The sequence below is a fragment of the Vulpes lagopus genome, chromosome 8 (genome assembly GCF_018345385.1).
Source record: "Vulpes lagopus strain Blue_001 chromosome 8, ASM1834538v1, whole genome shotgun sequence".
Classification (NCBI taxonomy): Eukaryota; Metazoa; Chordata; class Mammalia; order Carnivora; family Canidae; genus Vulpes; species Vulpes lagopus.
In genome coordinates, this window is record NC_054831.1 from 40519949 (window position 1) to 40537943 (window position 17995).

Consider the following 17995-nt stretch of genomic DNA (forward strand, 5'->3'; position numbering starts at 1 on the left):
GATTTGTAGATCAATTTGGGGAGTAGTGTCATTTTAACAACAGTGAGTATTCTAATCCACGAACATAGAATGTTTTTCACTTGTTTGTATATTCTCTAATTTATTTTAATAATGCTTTGTAGTTTTTATTTGAAAGAGTTGTACACTTCGTTAAATTTATTCCTGGTGTAGCCACTTGAAAATATAGATGAACTCCCAAATTTGTTCAAATTTCCATTTAGTATTAGGAAAATATTCAAGTAATTTGGATTTATGGTAAAGCAAAATGAAATATTACAGAGTAGCCTTTTCATGAAATAGCTTTATAGTCTAGAAGCAGTGCATGTTATACTTTCAAGCACTCTGGTATAAGTAAAACTCCTACAAAGCAAAACCCAAAAATCTCAACCTTTGTTCTCACATACAGTTGACTCTTGAACAATGTGGGGGTTAGGAACACCAATCTCCCTGTGCAGTCTAAAATCTGCCTGTAACTTTTTTCTTCTTAAATCCTTTACTACTGATAGCTGTTAACTTGAAGCCTTACTCGTGACCATAAGCCAACATATAGTTCTTAACACCTATTTTGTATGTCTTTATGTACTATAACAGCAGAATAAGCTAGAGAAAAAGAAAATGTTTAAAAAAATCATAAGAAATAGAAAATACTTTTAAAATACTGTTCTGTATTTATTGAAAAAAAGAAAACATGTATAAGTGGACCCACACAGTTCAAACCTCTATTGTTTAAAGGTCAACTGTAATGACAACTTTATCAGTAGAAGTGATTGCATAGGTACCTTAGACAATGAAACGAAAAGCCCTCATTTGCTTCTCTTTCCTAGCAGAGATTGATAATGCCACAAACATACCTCAAGAGGATATAAAAAGCTTTATTACCTAGATATTTCATATTTCTGAGGAGAGCAGAGCACATCTTCCAAGGAGGTCCAAATGGCTTGAAAGAGAGCAAGAAAAGATTCATTTGGAGTTTTTTTGTGGTTAGGGAATGGGGCACGGTGAGTGTACCATACTCAGGGAGGTGTTTGAGTGGTCTGACTTTCCCATGGGTGCCAAGAGGGGAGCACCATACTTATGAACTTTCTCAGATGGGAGGAGCCAGAGAGCTCTGATATTTGATGACTAAAATGTACTATATTTAATTGAATTTGAACTTGTATAATAAGCCATTATAGTGCTCTATGAGGCTTGCAGCCTAAGTCTGTTAAGGAAGGTAGAAGTTCCATTGAATGCCTTGTTCAAGAGCATTACAAATTCTGAGAAGCAAAATGATTGCCTTGTTCACTATCAGTAATGTTTGAAAGTCCAAAACTCTGTCATGGTGAGAGCCTGTATTGTGGCTATAGGGAGTATAGAAACATGTGTGACCTTAATTTTATTTTTTGGGTCTCTGTAGCATTAAAAGATTCTTGAACTTTTTAAAAAAATTTTTAAACATTAAAGAAGGCAACCATGAATATGGAATTGTTGCTGCCACTGGCTGGACCAGACTGCCAGGCCAATGACAATGGCCCAAGAGTATAAAAACGTGCAGATGGGACTGACTTTGAGGAAAACATCCAGTGTTAGATAACTATTTGAAATTTTTCTGATTGTGCTGACCCTTGGGTTGCATCCTTTTCAGGAACATCTTCATTAAGGGATGAAAAACAGCAGCTCTTGACAAGCTCTATCATATGTGATGGCTATGGTCCCACTTGTAAAGTGCACAAACTCCCGCTTTGGCTCATCAGTTGATTCTAAGGGCTCTACAGGTAGCCAGTGGGTCTAGGAGAAGAGTGATCTCCTCTAGCACTGCCACATCAGGCAAGGGACGAGGACAGAGAGGCCACCCCCTTCTGCAGGTAGGCTGTGCCATAGGGCCCAGGTTTGTTTCCATTCTGTGGCAAGAAGGTCAGACTACTTATGCTGAGTTTGCAGGATGCTACTTTTTATTGGGGACCTTGGTGTAAAGGGTCACAGGTTCAGAGCAGAGGAGAGCTTTACTTTTCAGGAGAGATCAGTATGTGCCCAGTAAGTGCAACCTTACTGGTTAAGTGCAAATATAATATTGTATATTGCAGGGTCTAGGAGGACAGTTTCTTAGACCAGAAACCCATGAGCAACCTGTAACCATTATTGGTGGTCTAGAAACTCCAGAAGGCATGAGAGAGGTTGCTAAAGCCTCTACAGTGAAATCAGCTCTGAGAGCACTAATGGAAGTATGTGTTGATTGCAGTTTGGACAGATTCTAGAGCCTTTGTTGGAGGGGATCCTACCAAAGGTGAGCCAGTTTGCAAGTAACAGCATAAATGGGTTAAAGCAAAATTTGATAATGAAGAATATTTTGCCTCCCAAGCCCAAAGGAGTTTAAAAGATCTTGGGCTTCTTTTAAGATTTTGGATGTTGATAGAATTACTAGCTATTTCTTGACAGTATCAAGGGTAGAGTACCCTACAGTTTACCAAATAATTTGTAGGAATTTGGGCAGCCCGGGTGGCTCAGTGGTTTAGCGCCTGCCTTCAGCCCAGGGTCTGATCCTGGAGACCCGGGATCGAGTCCCACGTCGGGCTTCCTGCATGGAGCCTGCTTCTCCCTCTGCCTGTGTCTCTGTCTCTGTCTCTGTCTCTCTCTCTCTCTCTGTGTCTCATGAATAAATAAATAAAATCTTTAAAAAAATAATTTGTAGGAATTTGTTAAGGTGGCAGGATTTTGCACAGAGTGCTAGTCAGTTGACCTATCCCTTTTTTTTATGATTTTCTTTGTATTTATATGTCCTGAATGAATGTGTCATATAAATGTTCTCAAAGAAAGATATCATTATAATGTCAGACCTGTGCCTGGAGAAAGGTGGATCCAGGTAAGATCTAGCCTACAAAGATTGTTTGGGATGGGAAGACTGTTCAGGTACTCCGTGGGTAGCTGCTGTATAGAGGTGTGTTGTGTCCCTTCAGAAACCAAGGAAAAACCGTGACTGAGGGACAAAGAATGGTCCAGATTTCATGTTAAATGACCGGCAGGGGTCTTGTATAATGGGTTTCGATTCTTGCAGGCCTCACTTTAATTTATAGCAAGTTATATTAGCTGCTTTAACTGGAGGTATGGTCTATAGGGTCCCATTTTGTCAAGCCAAGTTTTTTATGTGTCAAAACTTTAATTTTCTTTAAATTTATTAATCACAGAGTGTTTATGCCCACTATGGGATATTTATCCCATTATAGGATATCCATCCACAATGGATGCTCTGAGTCTGGAAGTTGAGGCAAGATGGTAATTCTTGTGGTTAAGATGGGGCTTATTTATGTTTTATTTCTCGTTCAGTAATTCCCTTAAAATTATAGAGTATTATAGCAGAGATATTATCTCAATTTAATGAGATTCCCCAGGTATAACTATGGTTTGAGCCACAATATTGATTAAAATCATAAAGGTTTGCCAATTAATACATTTAAGGGAATGTTAAGATGAATTCAGAAGCTATGTTATAGAGGTACAAAGTCCGTGCCCTTTTATCTTTTGGGTATAAGTTCCTTTAGTAAATTTCAATTTCCAATGGAGTCCAACTGTAGACCTTGGTTTCAGTTTTTTGTTTATTCTGCCAAATACAGGCTTCTTTCCTCCTTCCTCCACCCCCATATTCCTTTTATTTCCCTGTTGTTTTTACTAGGGGTTCTCTCTCCTCCACTTATAGTTGCAGATTCCCTCCGGAGAGCTTCAGATCAGTATCACCAAGGTTGGAAGCCTCTCCCATGACACTGTTACTTTATAGGATTTAAGGACTCCAGGCTTAAGGAAGATTTGAATGAACCCCTTTCACTGTGCTGCAGAGATGCCATGGGTGTTTTTCTCTATAACCCTAAGGATCAGGATTTTTTGGTGGGACAGAGGCATAGGCAGCAGCAACAACAGAGGTGTTTATGGGGCCTGCAGAGCCATTTGTTTTTAGGAGTGCAGACCTCACCACTTCACATAACTGCTTTTTCTCTTTTTGTGTGTGTGTTGTTTCTTCCTTTAATGACTACTTTTTCATGAGTGCTCACCCAGGGGACCTGTATACAGCAAAAGGTGATCTTTCCCCTGAGCCTGGCATTAGTTACAACTGCATTCTAAGACTTGCAGATAGGTACAGGCTAAGAACCATGACCCAAGGCCACACTAAGGACCCTAGCCAATCACATTCCTGTCTCCAAAAAACCATTAGTGATTGAAACTGCCAATGTGGGATAGATTAACCTATGACAGGGGCTTTCTGTAGGACTCACTAATGCAGAGCAGAGCAGCATAGCTCAAAGCATGAGCTAGCTATTAAGCAGTAGCTCCAAGTGCATGCTTTCTTTCTCTCCTTAAAAAAAAATTTTTTTTATTTGAGAGAGCATGTGAGTGGGAGGGGCAGAGAGAGAGAAACTCAAGCAGATTCTGCACTCAGCACGGAGCCCAGCATAGGGCTCAATCTCACGACCCTGATATCATGACCTGAGCCAAGAATCAAACGCTTAACCAACTGAGCCACCCAGGTGCCCCAGTGTGTGCTTCCTATTAGGCAGCAGAGTCATCTAGCAAGCAAAACACGAAGAAAGGCTCCTGGTGATGGTCACTGTCTCAGCATCCTGGTCATACTACCTACTGTTGTGGTCACCCTGAAGAGATAGGAAGACCTCCACCAAAATTCGGTTTGGATGTCAAGACTGATGATGCCATACACAAAGCAGTTTGTGAGGGAGTTTATTACTTACATAACTGACGTGACTGGGGAGAGCAGTGCAGGCCTCTCAAACGTGTGAAATGACTTGAGAGAGCAAGGGAAGGATTCTAACTCAATTTATTTTATTGTTGTCAGGGAGTGGGAAGGGGCTTGTGTAGTTTGACTTTCCTGCCAGCTCTAAAGGAGGCAGTACTGGGCTTTCTAATCTGCTTTCCCAGATATGGGGCAGTAGGGGGCTGGGCAGTGTAAAACGGGGCATGCGGTTTGAAACTTGATAGCTGTTAGCCGTCAAACATTTAAAAAAAAAAAAAAGGGAGTCCAGCCCTTTACTACAGTTGCTAAATATTTTATCTTGGTGCTATTGTAAATGAAATCTTAATGTTATTTTTGGATTAGTTATTGCGTATATAGAAATACAATTGATTTTTGTATATTGAACTCATTCATTGTAATAGTTTTTAGTAGATTTCATAGGGTTTTCTATATACAAGATTGTGTGATCTACAGATTGTTTTGCTTCTTGTTTCCAATCATCATGTCTTTTAATTTTCTTGCTCAACTATCCTGACTAGAATCTTCCATAAAATACTGAGTAGAAGTGATAAGAGCAGACATTCTTGTCTGGTTCCCAATATATGGGGGAAGCATTCAGTCTTTTTCCACTGAGTATGATGTTAGCTATGGATTTTTTTTTCCATTCTCTTATCAGGTTGAGGATATTTTTCTATTATTCCTAGTTTGTTTAGTGTTTTATCATTAAATGCGTTTGGAAGTTGTCAAGTGATTTTTCTGCATCTATTGAGATGATCATGTGGTTGTTCTTTGTTCTATTCATATGGCATCGGTCATTGATTTTTATGTTAAACCAATCTTTTATTCTGGGGTAAATCTCACTTGTTTATAGTATATAATGCTTTTTATATGTTGCTGGTTTCTGTTTGCTGTATTTTGGTGAAAATTTTGTACTGTAAGAGTTTTCTTTTTTCATGATATTTTTGTCTGGTTTGGTTATCAAATGAACACCCCCTAGCATGAGTTTGAAAGTATTTCTGTGTCTCCCTCTCTCCTCCCTCCCTCCCTGGAATAACTTGTGAAGAACTGGCATAAATTCTTTAAATGCTTGATAGGATTCTCTGTTGAAGACATTTGGGTCTGGGCTTTTCTTTGTGGGAACTTTTTGGATGTCTAATTCAATTTCCTTGTTGTAAATATATTCAAATTTTCTATTTATTTTTTTCTCTTTGTGTTTTTCTGGAATGTGTTCATTTCACTAGATTGTTCATAATATTCCCTTATAATTATTTTTATTTTTGCAAGATTAGTCATGATGTTTCCTCTTGCATTCCTCACTTAACAAATTGAGTCTTCTCTCTTTTTTCTTGGTCAATGTAACAAAAGGTTTGTCAACTTTGTTGATCTTTCTAAAAACCAAATTTGATTTTGCTGACTCTCTCTTTTACTTTTCCATTTTATTTATTATGATTCTAGTATTTATTATTTCCTTCCTTCTGCTTATATTTAATTTGCTCTTCTTTCTTCAGTGTCATTAGATGGAAGATTACTTTATTGATGTAATATCTTTCTTCTTTTTTTTAATGTGGGCATTGTAGAGTGCTTCAGAGATTTTCATTCTTATGGCCTACCTCTACCCTTGGGCAGATCTCTTAGTTATGACTCTAGTAGGGGGTGTGGTGGACAGTGATCTGTACCTTGAGGAGTGACAATCCTGATTTACAGGTGGGTACTAGGCAGAGGCAGTAGCTTCTGTTCTTCTCCCTTTGCCTCTCCTGATATTGAACCACTAGGGACGCAGGGCAACAATGATTAGGGCCTCAGGATTTTTGGCTTGCTATGGTTGGGGTAGTTACTGCCTCTGCCCTCTTCCTTGGAGCTGGGTAAGAAGGGTTCCCTCAACTCTTGGCCTCTTGCTTGCATGTAATTCAGTCTCTGCAACGTGGACCTAGGAGGAGGGCATAGGGATGGGAAATTGTGGTGGCCTGCCTCTCCCAGTGAAAGATGGTAGTTCTTGACCAGGGGGAGAGAAATCCTGTTGCCTTGGTCATAACCACCCAGAGTAGAGTTTTTATCATGCTGAGATGGACAAGGTTGCAGAGTAGGAAAGGAATGAGTCAGGCTCAAGTGCCATCCAATTTGACTATTCTTACTGAGATTTAGTATATTTTCATATATAAATGTTTCTTTATCCCCTATATGCCCTTAAAACAGTTTCTAGAAACTTTAAGTGATTGTTGTGTTTTAAAAATAATTTTTGCTAATTATGGTTGTTTCACGGGAGAAAGTGTCCATGAAGCTCTTCATGCGACCATCACAGAAGCTGTCTCTCTTATGTGTCTGCTCAGTTTTATTTAACATTGTTATCATTTGTTTAGGGAGGACTTCCTGTACACCGTGATATGCTATTTCCATCAATATACATATATATATGTATATATATATTTAAAGATTTTATTTATTTATGCATGAGAGACATAGAGAGAGAGAGAGAGAGGCAGAGACACAGGCAGAGGGAGAAGCAGGCTCCTCCAACGTAGGACTCGATCCCAGTGTCTCCAGGATCCCACCCTGGGCCGAAGGCAGCGCTAAACTGCTGAGTCACCAGGGCTGCCCAAAATCTGTATTTTTGAATAGCCCAAGGACACTATGTACTTGAAAAAAAAATATTCTTCTGATATGTTGCACTTGAGAAGTCGTAGACTGCACATTTTAATAATTCAATTCCTTTTATGAGAAATTAATATTAAATTGAGGCACATTCAGTCAGAGCAGCTGAATGTAATGCTGAAGAGTACCTTTCCAAGGATGATATAGCATCTCCTGTTGATGTTTTTACCCCAAAGATATGTAAACTATTTGTGAGATATATCTCATAGAAAGAGACCATTGGATAGTAACTTGATGTATAGATTAAATTTAGAAGAATTATGTACACAGAGAATTGGGGTAAGATTCCCACAAGTAGCCTACACACACACACACACACACACACACACACACACAATGTGTGAGTTTATTAAAAGGGAAAGCTGGATTAAGGGAAGGTGAAAGCGCAGAAGTCAGAGACTGACTTCATGTATACTTGGGGTCCTGTGTTGTTGAGTTCCCTCTCCACGTGTTCCATGCTACCTTTCTGCCAATGACACCAGTAATCATTAAATATAGGTAAGGGTGGAATAGGATAATTTCCTCTTTGAACATTTTCAGTGCCTTTGTTGTCTAATGTAATGATTTAATAAATTTAGTTTTCATTTTTTAAAGGAGTTTATTTGTTTTTTTGTTTAAGATAGGGCACACATGCATGAGTTCCAAAGCAGGAGGAAGAGTAGAGGGAGAGGGAAAGAATCTTAAGCAGATTCTGTATTAAGTGTGGAGCCCAATATGAAGCTCAGTACCACTACCCTGCGATCATGACCTGAGCCAGTATCAAGAATTGAATGCTCAACTGACTGAGCCACCCAGGAGCATCGAATTTTCATTCTTCAATAAATATTAAATGAATGTTTACTACATGTCAAGGTGTTCTTTAGGAATTCTGATCTTCTCGTCATTCTGAAATACGGGGTTTCTTTCTAGAAAAAAAATTTATTCATATTCTTCTCACTTGTTTTACTGTAATCTTAAGTCAGTTATTGATTAACTGGGTTGGGAAAGAAGTTATGCATAACTGAAATTAGTCTTAAAATGTGATGGATTTAGTGTATACTTATTGAAATAACATCTGATTTTTTTAGCAACTTTCACTGTTTTGCAGGCACTATCCAAAATTGAGTTGGTGTAGACTTATTATGAAAATGTATCTGACCTTTTTTTTTTTAATTTTTTATTTATTTATGATAGTCACAGAGAGAGAGAGAGAGAGAGAGAGGCAGAGACATAGGCAGAGGGAGAAGCAGGCTCCATGCACCGGGAGCCTGATGTGGGATTCGATCCCGGGTCTCCAGGATCGCGCCCTGGGCCAAAGGCAAGCGCCAAACCACTGCGCCACCCAGGGATCCCTGAAAATGTATCTGAAAAAAAAATGTATCTGATATATGGGGATACTTCCATTGTTCTGGGGATATTATATAAAAGTATGTGAAATGATAGAACAACATTTGAAGGCATTGACCTGACATTTAATTGCTGATATAGAAGGGCCATTACTACTTATTAAACAGTGATCATTTCTCATCATATTTGAGCATTTTTTCCCAAGCATAAGGACAGAACTGAATTGGGAATATTACAGCCCAGATTCTTGTTCCCTCCTTCCTCTTCCCTCTGCCTCACTTGATTCCTCCTCCTCTTAGTCTTGACCCAGAAATCAAGAAACCATAGTTGTGCATATTCTACTTTCCTCTGGATGTACAACTGGCTACAGCCTCACTCTTAGGGAGAGCTCCTAGTAGAGAAAGAGGCACCATTGAATCAGTTTGGATCTATTCGTTCTTCACAAATTTCTAGACATAGATTTATTTCTGATGTAGATTCTTCATTGATTTCTAGGCATCAATTTTTTAAAAAATGAATGGCTTTTTTTTTAGTTATTAGTCTACAACTTGTTTAATCTTTCAGTAGATAATAAAGAGTGAGGAACACTGCTGAAGAATCTGTATATATGCACTCACAGTAAATATAGCAGGTGAAAGTTGCTATATGGCTTGACTAGAACAATTATACAGATTATTAAGAAATCTAGACCTTTTTCCTTTTAAGGAATATTAAAGAGAATTTGTGTGTGATAACATTATGTATTGAAAGACTTCTTAGGGTGTGGAGATTACCATGAATAGAGCCTGGTTCAGACAGCATAGTGTGATGTTTTATTATTTCAAAATTAGCTGGCTTTGCACATATCTGGGAACTAATTTTGAAGTTTAGTTTACTTTTGAATTTTAGTTCAACATAAAACCAAATCATGTAGAAAGGAGAAAAAAAATCTTAGTGTTAATTGGAGCATCTATAAAGTTCTGCTACAAGCAGTAATACTTATATTAAATCTTTGAGGCCAGTTTTATCATCATCAGTCCTTTTATGAGACAAAACTGTAGTTCTAAAGTATTGGGTCAGGTGCCCAAGGTTATACAGCTAGTAAATAACAGAGACTGGATTTCAGCCTGGCCAGCTCCTCAGCTTGTCCTCACCTTTTTCCTACAACCAACAGTATGTTAGCAAAATGATTCCTTGTACATGCTTCCATGAATTATCACATATTGTTTATAATTGTTGATGAATATTTGCCACAAGGGCTCTTTGCCCATTATTGTATGTCAGATTTTTAAGGATGTGTGTCAATTTCACAATTCTAGGGTAAGGTACAACGGTAAGTGTTCATTCCATCCAGCTTCCTAATCACTGCATACCTTTATTTATGGTCACATAATAATAGGGCTAGTTGTCTGTTCTTGTCTCATCTGCCTGCTGCTTCTCCTCATACTTGAGTTCTCTGAAGCTCCCAGCCCACAACGAGGAGCTTTTCTTACAAAGTTGTATTGTGAATGTGCTGAAGTACACCCTGCAAGATTAATTGTGGTCTGTTTATGATAGAGCTAGATTAATATTCATAGTCCATGTATTTCATATCTTTTTTTTTTTTTTTTTGGTTTGGTTTCGATTCATTATAGCAGATTTAAAGAAAGCCTCTGGTTCAAATGCTGCAAAATCCAATCTGCCAAAATCTGGACTTCGTCCTCCTGGATACTCACGCCTCCCAGCAGCCAAGCTGGCAGCCTTTGGCTTCGTGCGGAGCTCCAGTGTGTCCTCGGTCTCCAGCACCCAGTCTGTGGACAGCGCGCAGCCGGAGCAGAGCCGGCCAGCCAACCGTAAGTGGGCAGTGCGGCATGCTGTGCCCCTGCGGGGATTTGCCCCTTGGGCCACACTGGGTGGATCAGCATGCAGGTGTACTAATTTGATTTCTTTGTGTAGGAAAGATTTGATCTGACTACCCTCATCTACCATTGTTAAGACTTTAGAAAAGCATCTACTGAAGGAAAAAAAAAAAGCCTGTTTGGCCCTATCATTTTTTCAGTTATGAGGAGTTTAAATGTTAGAAAAAAGACTTAAATCTAGAAAATGACTTATCCAGGGACTGAGACCTGGAGCCCTTTGCTCCATGGATTCTATGTAAGAAGTCAAAGAAAGATCCAAAACAAGTGTTGCATGAAACAAACTATGTATTAAATAGTGGTGGTGAGAATCCTTTTAAATTAACTGGGATTATCTGTAATGCCTTCATTTTGGTGGAGCACTTGGCTGGATTTCTAAAAGTTAACCAAATTATGTTAAAAATAGAAAAGGACAACTGAACTTCTTCAACTCTGTGCCCAGAAAGGTCCCCATTAGCTGAATGGTGCTACTCTAAGCCTGGTTCCTGAGACTGATGTTATAAGCCGTATTTCAAAGCATGAATTAATAGTCTCAGAGCAAGTCACAGACAGCTGCTGTTCCTAAAGAAGATCTGGAGGCTGTCCCATTCAGCTGAGCCTTTAATGACCAAAGCCCATCTCAGCCTGTCAACTTCAAAGTCATTGTTATTGGATCTGAAGCCCTGGTACCTCAGATGTTGGTTAGTTTAGCAAGAACTTGCCGGAGGGCCAGGAAAGTCTTAGAGGTTTTCCTGTGGCAGGCTCTTTGGGAGGGATTACAGTAGTTGAATCAGGCTGAAGTAGTGAGTGAGTGAGTGAAAGAGAGAGAGAGAGAGAGAGAGAGAGAGAACAAGATGGAGTGTCAAGGGTAGAGTTTGAAAATGAGATTGATTTATATTATTTTTTTCAATTTCCTTTCCCTGAGCATGATCTTTCTCGATCCTTTCTTGGGTTTGGAGAGATGAGGTGCAGCACATTTGTACCTTTATAGTTCTAGATTTTGCTCTACCTAGTTATTCCTAATAATAATACATTACATTTTCCTTTGTCTTGATGTATTTGTAAGCAGTTTCTGAGAGGTTTTTTGCTCACGTGGTTTCCTGAAGGTACTGCATCTCTGAGCTACTTTTACACTGGGTTCATTTTAGGAATATCATTGTCATTACAGATTACATTGTGGCACAGTAGATGTCTCAAAATCTGAAATGTGTATATAATAAAGAACTATTTGCAAATGTGTATCTCAGATCTGTGGTACATATTGACAGTATGAAGATTTTTAAATACAGGAGCAACTATTTGTCATCCTTTTTAGTAGTAAAATTCCCAGTGGCATGTTTCTCTTTTAGAGGGAGCATGAGTGATTAAAAAAAAAAAAATCTCATATGGGATATATCTTTCTAAGGAAGATGTCAAAGCCTTGGTTTCTTAAAAAAATAGTAATGTCAAGATGAATTGAGCTTTGTTCCCATAGCATCAACTTTTGCTACAGGAGATCTGACAGTTGTGGACAGAATAATTCCAGGTGTATTTAGGACATTTCTTCTTTACCTCTGCTTCAAAGGACACTAGACAGGGACATCCTGAGCACCCAAAAGAGCCATAACAAGCCAGGGAAAATAAGTCCTAAGTTAAAGACTTCATAATAAGTGTAATATGTATTCACACCAAAAAGAATAAGATACCTAGGAATAAACCTAACCAAAGTGGTAAAAGATCTGTACTCTAAAACTATATAACACTTATGAAAGAAATTGAAGAGGGCACAAACAAATGAAAAAAGCATTCCATACTCATGTATTGGAAGAACAAATGTTAACATGTATATACTACCCAGAATAATTTACACATTTAATGCAATTCCTGTCAACATACCATCAACATTTTTCACAGAGCTAGAACAATAATCCTAAAATTTGTATGAAACCACAAAAGATCCCGAATAACCAAAGCAATCCTTGAAAAAGAGAAGCAGGAACGCCTGCACGGGTCAGTCAGTTAGGCATTGGATTCTTGATTTCAGCTCAGGTCATCATCTCAGGCTTGTGGGATCTCACGTTTAAATAAATCTTTAAAAAAGAAAATGAAAAGCAAGGCTGGAGGCATTATGGTTCCAACTTCAATCTGTATTACAAAGCTGTAATCAAAACAGTGTGGTACTGGCACAAAAACAGACATATATAGATCAATGGAGCAGAATAGAAGACTCAAAAATGGGCCCACGTCTATGAGGTCAACTAATTTTTGACAAAGCAGGAAAGAATATCTAATAGTCTCTTCAATAAATAGTGTTGGGAAAACTGGACAGCCACATGCAGAAGAATGAAACCGGACCACTTTCTTACATCATACACAAAAATAAATTCAAAATGGATGAGAAAAACCTAAATGTAAGACAGGAATCCATCAAAATCCTAGAGGAGAACACAGACAACAACTTCTTTGATCTTGGCCATAGCAGCTTTTTACTAGACACATCTCCAGAGGCAAGGGAAACAAAAGCAAAAATGAACTATTGGGATTTCATTAAGATAAAAAGCTTCTGCACAACAAAGGAAATAATCAACAAACTAAAAGGCAACTTACAGAATGGGAGAAATTATTTTCAAATGACATATCTGATAAAGGGTTAGTATCCAAAATCTATGAAGAACTTATCAAACTCAACACCCAAAAAACAAATAATCCTGTCAAGAAATGGGCAGAAGACAGAATATACACTTTTCCAAAGAAAACATCTTGACGGCTAATAGACACATGATAGGATGCTCAGCATCACTCATCATCAGGGAAACACAAATCAAAACCATGATGAGCTGCTACCTTACACCTATCAGAATGGCTAAAATTAATAACACAAAAAACCACAGGGGTTGATGAAGATGCAGAGAAAGGAGAACCCTCTTACACTGTTGGTGGGAATGCAAACTGGTGCAGCTACTCTGGAGAACAGTATGGAGGTTCCTCAAAAATTTAAAAATAGAGCTACCCTATGGTCCAGCAATTGCACTACTAGGTATCTACCCAAAGGATACAAAAACATACATTCGGAGGGGTACATGTACCCCAATGTTTATAGCAGCATTATCAAGAATAACTGAACTATGGAAATGTCCATCAACCAATGAATGGATAAAGAAGATGTGGTACACACACACACAGACACACACACAGACACACACAGGAATATTACTCAGCCATCAAAAAGAATAAAGTTTTGCCATTCTCAAGGACATGGATATAGCTAGAGTGTATTATGCTAAGTGAAGTCAGTCAGTCAGAGAAAGACAAATACCATGGGATTATATTTATATGTGAATTTAAGACAGAATAGATGAACATATGAAGTCAGGGAGAGAGGGAAGCAAACCATAAGAGACTCTTAACTATAGAAAACAAACTGAGGGTTGACGGAGGGAGGTGGGTGGGAGATGGGCTAGATGGGGGATGGGTATTAATGAGGACACTCGTTGTGATGAACATTGGGTGTTGTGTTTAAGTGATGAGTCACAGTTTTACTCCAGAAACCAATATTGCACTGTATGTTAATTAATTCACATTTAAAGAAAAATTTGAGTAACTAAATAAATAAAAACTTGACAAGAAAAAAATAAAAGTAATATATGTTTAGAATTTTTTTCTATTTTTAAAAAACCACAGTTCTTAGAATTGTTTTGTAATTATCTGCTACGTAACTGTATGTAAAATATGTACTTCACCAATGAACCACAGAAAACCTCCTCACATATTTGAGTCGATATCTTAGTACCATTAACCATTCTGGTTATACTTGTTATTAATTTAATGTCAAGAATAATTTTGTTTCTGTTCTTTAGTGGAGAGATGATGCTTTGATGATAAGGAGTAAGTAAAATATGCAGTTCTTGAAAGAGCTGAAAGTCCATAGATCAAACCCTAGGAGGTAAGCTTTGTTGGTTTAGCTCATTGAAACAGCTAGCATGATATCAGCATTGGTTCCTTTTTCCTTCTTGGAACATTGATCTTTCTTCAAACAGTATGTTCAAATAGGATTCATTTTAGGAATACTACAGTAATTAGGAATTACAATGTGGCACAATAGATGTCTCAAAATGTGAGATATGACTATAATAAGGAACTGTTTAGAAGTGTGCAGCTCATATTTTTAGATACTCATGTGCCTATAAACAGTCTGAACAGTGTCCACAGTGAACAAAGCATGCTATATTTAGGGCACTTTTCAGAGATTCATTAGGAACTTGGTGTTTCCTGGGTGACTTTGGCTTACTTACAACTCTCTCCATGAAGTTTTCCTGGGTCCTCAGGGGCAGATAACGGTAAGCATGGAGAGGGGGAGACCCCCGGGCCCCCCTGGACATGGCTCTCACCTTTTGGATATAGAATCTGCCCTCTGCCCTGGGTGCAGGGAGGTAGTAGAGTGGTTGGGGAGTAGGAATGCAGCTGAGGAGGTGGACAGAGAGGTGACCTTGTATAAATAACCATGGCACAAGGATATATGTGCCCACAGCCTTAAAAACGATACAAAGCTGGAAAGATGTTCCTGGTTTGGGGTGGGGGGTTAATTTCTGATGCGGGTGATCAGGGAGTTTCTCACTGGGGTTATATTTTGGAAAGCGGAGATGGGCTCTGGGAGATCGTTTGTAGGGGAGCTATTGGTGCAGCCAGAAACCTCCTGAATGTGAGGGGTTGCCATTTCTGGTACAGCCTGCCAGTTCATCATTGTATCATCTGTCTTCTGTACAGCTGGTGTGATTGAGCTCCCCAAGGTTTGTTCTCACAATGCATCTCTTCCAATTCTTTAAGCTTCCCCTTGCTCATCCTATCCATACTTTCATCTCTTAGCACTTTGGACATACTACCACCTCCATAGCTGCAGCCCCTTCCTCTCTCTGGAACTACTCACCCATTTCACATGCCAGACATCCCCAGCAGACTGACCCCAAGTTGCCTCAAACTGAACATTTACCCCAAATGAATCTTTTATTATCTTCTACAAACCAACACCTCCTCTTACAGTTGCTCTACCTGTGAATGATGTCTGTGATCTGGCTAGTGAGGCTGGAACTTTTAGGATCAACATTGCTTCTCACCTTCTTTTTGCCTCCCTTTCTAGTCAGTGATCAAATCTGGTCGCTTCTCACTCTCTCATGTACTCTTTCTTCTCATCTTAGTTTAAATCTGTAGTACCTCTCACCTAAACCATTCCTAAGTATTCCGTAATTCCTTTTTTTTTTAATTTTTAAAAAGATTTTATGTATTTACTCATGAAGGACACACAGAGAGAGAGAGAGAGAGAGAGGCAGAGACACAGGCAGAGGGAAAAAGCAGGCTCCATGTGAGGAACCTGATGCAGGACTTGATCCAAGGACCCTGGATCACAACCTGAGCCAAAGGCTGACTTTCAACCATGGAGACACCCAGGTGCTCTAGTACTCTGTAATTCTTAAGTACATGGTCCGAGATAATTTTCCCTTTTACCCTGTTTTAATTGTTTCATGGTGCCCCTGTGCTTGCTTAAGTTCCTTACTGGATATTCCAGGGCATGGTTTTAGGGTTCCCTTCTCACCACTCCCACATCCCATCCCCTCATGTACATACACCCTCAACTGAAACCAGAATTGTTTGCTTTTCTCTCTGAGGAAAATTTCAGTTTATCTGCCTTTGTGGTCTTTGTGTTAACCGTTCATCTCTGTAATGCTGTCCTCCTATTCCCAACCAAATTTCTCTGTACATCCTGCCATTTCCAGGTACAATTCAAATGCCACTTTCTCTTTAAAAAAATCTTCCTTCATCTGTGAACCCAAAGCAGTCTTTTTTGGGGGGTAACTCCAGTGTTCCTTGCTCACATCACTTTTGTGGATTATCATATACTATCTGATTGTCCTGGTTTGTTTCTATGCTCTGTTTCCCCTATGGATTGTAAGCTCTTCAAGGAGAAGTGCTATGTCTTTTAATAATTTTAATATCCCTCATGCTATCTAGCATGTCCTTTACAGTAATAGAGTTTCAAGAGAAATCCTTTCCCAATAGAAATTTTTTTTACAGTTTCTCTTATGTAAGAGTATGAAACAAGAGAGACCCCTGAGAATTTATCTCATGAATAAATAAATAAAATCTTTAAAAAATAAAAAGAATTGGCCTAAAGCCCTACCATTGAGGCTTTTCATGGCTTTTCAAAGTTGTCAAAATCAAACCCCTCAATTAGAGAGATAAGATACGTTCATTAAATTCTGGAGTTTTATTTCTTATTTTATTTTTTAAAAAGATTTTATTATTTATGAGAGACACAGAGAGAGAGGCAGAGACATAGGTAGAGGGAGAAGCAGGCTCCTTGCAGGGAGCCTGATGTGGGACTCGATCCCCGGACCCAGGATCACACCCTGAGCTGAAGGCAGATGCTCAACCGCTGAGCCACCCAGGCGTCCCTATATCTTATTTTAATACTTAAATAAGTAGATGTTCTTTTAATTATCGAATAGGATTTGGGTTTGGGGGATAATAATCTGAAATGGAAAATAACTAGCCTTTTTGGAAGGTTAATCAATGAAAATAAGGGTTAATATGAAAGCTTTTTGTAATGTTAACTTCAGCATTCATGCTCATGAATACCATAAAATACATTTACATAAATAATACATTTGATTTTCTGTATCTGAGATGAATTCTAAGTAAGTTCAGAATTGCCAAGAAGTATTATTAATAACTCTTACCAAAACAGCTGTTAATCTATCTCATGTTCCTTTGGCAAAGAGGGTGTCATTTTTTATTCATGGAAAAAGGAACCCAAACGGACCTGAGAGGTCAGATTTCAGAGAAGCTCTTGCCTATTTGAGATTAAGCCTTATTGACATTGTAAATTCCTTTTCAGAACACTCAGATAATGATCATGTCCACCCAGAGATGGGATTAGAATATGAATGTCTTTTGTTTTATTTTAAAATTGACCATTTTTGGTTGAAAGTAAGATAAACTGAAATTTGAGGGATGAAATGGTAGGATTATGGTAGGAGGATATGGTAGTTGAACGGTCTCATTTTTTTTGGCTGTCTGGTTTCATGACCATCAGATTGTCCAAATTTCCCTTCCCTAATCCAGCCCTCTTTTAGCATCTGTTGTTGGGTAAGCGCAGAGCTCAGTGCTGCAGCTATTGTGACCAGAACACCAAGATCTCATTCTTGGAAAGTTAGGACCCAATGGGGAGAATAAATCCATGTAGGGAACTGTGAGTCAGGCTATGGCTGAAGATTGCATGGCATTTGGTGGGTGGGGAGGGGAAGGAGGTATGTGAGAGAGGGAGGGCAGCCTGGGTGGCTCAGCCATTTAGTGCCGCCTTCAGCCCAGGGCTTGATCCAAGAGACCCAGAATTGAGTCCCACGTTGGGCTCCTGCATGGAGCCTGCTTCTCCCTCTGCCTCTCTCTCTCTCTCTCTCTCTCTCTCTCTCTCTCTCTCTTT

The 17995-nt window shown here is 38.9% G+C and overlaps 1 protein-coding gene across 5 annotated transcripts in view; it reads left to right on the plus strand.

The window, feature by feature from the left end:
• The window catches only part of MTUS2 (microtubule associated scaffold protein 2), a 585745-nt gene that overhangs the window by 239816 nt on the left and 327934 nt on the right, over positions 1-17995 (plus strand). For 4 of the 5 annotated variants that reach the window (XM_041765696.1, XM_041765701.1, XM_041765697.1 and 1 more), the window contains one exon: positions 10303-10500. In XM_041765696.1, the coding sequence (XP_041621630.1) occupies positions 10303-10500 (198 nt within the window). The remainder of the gene's footprint in view (positions 1-10302; positions 10501-17995) is intronic. The other variant, XM_041765700.1, reaches the window with a different exon arrangement.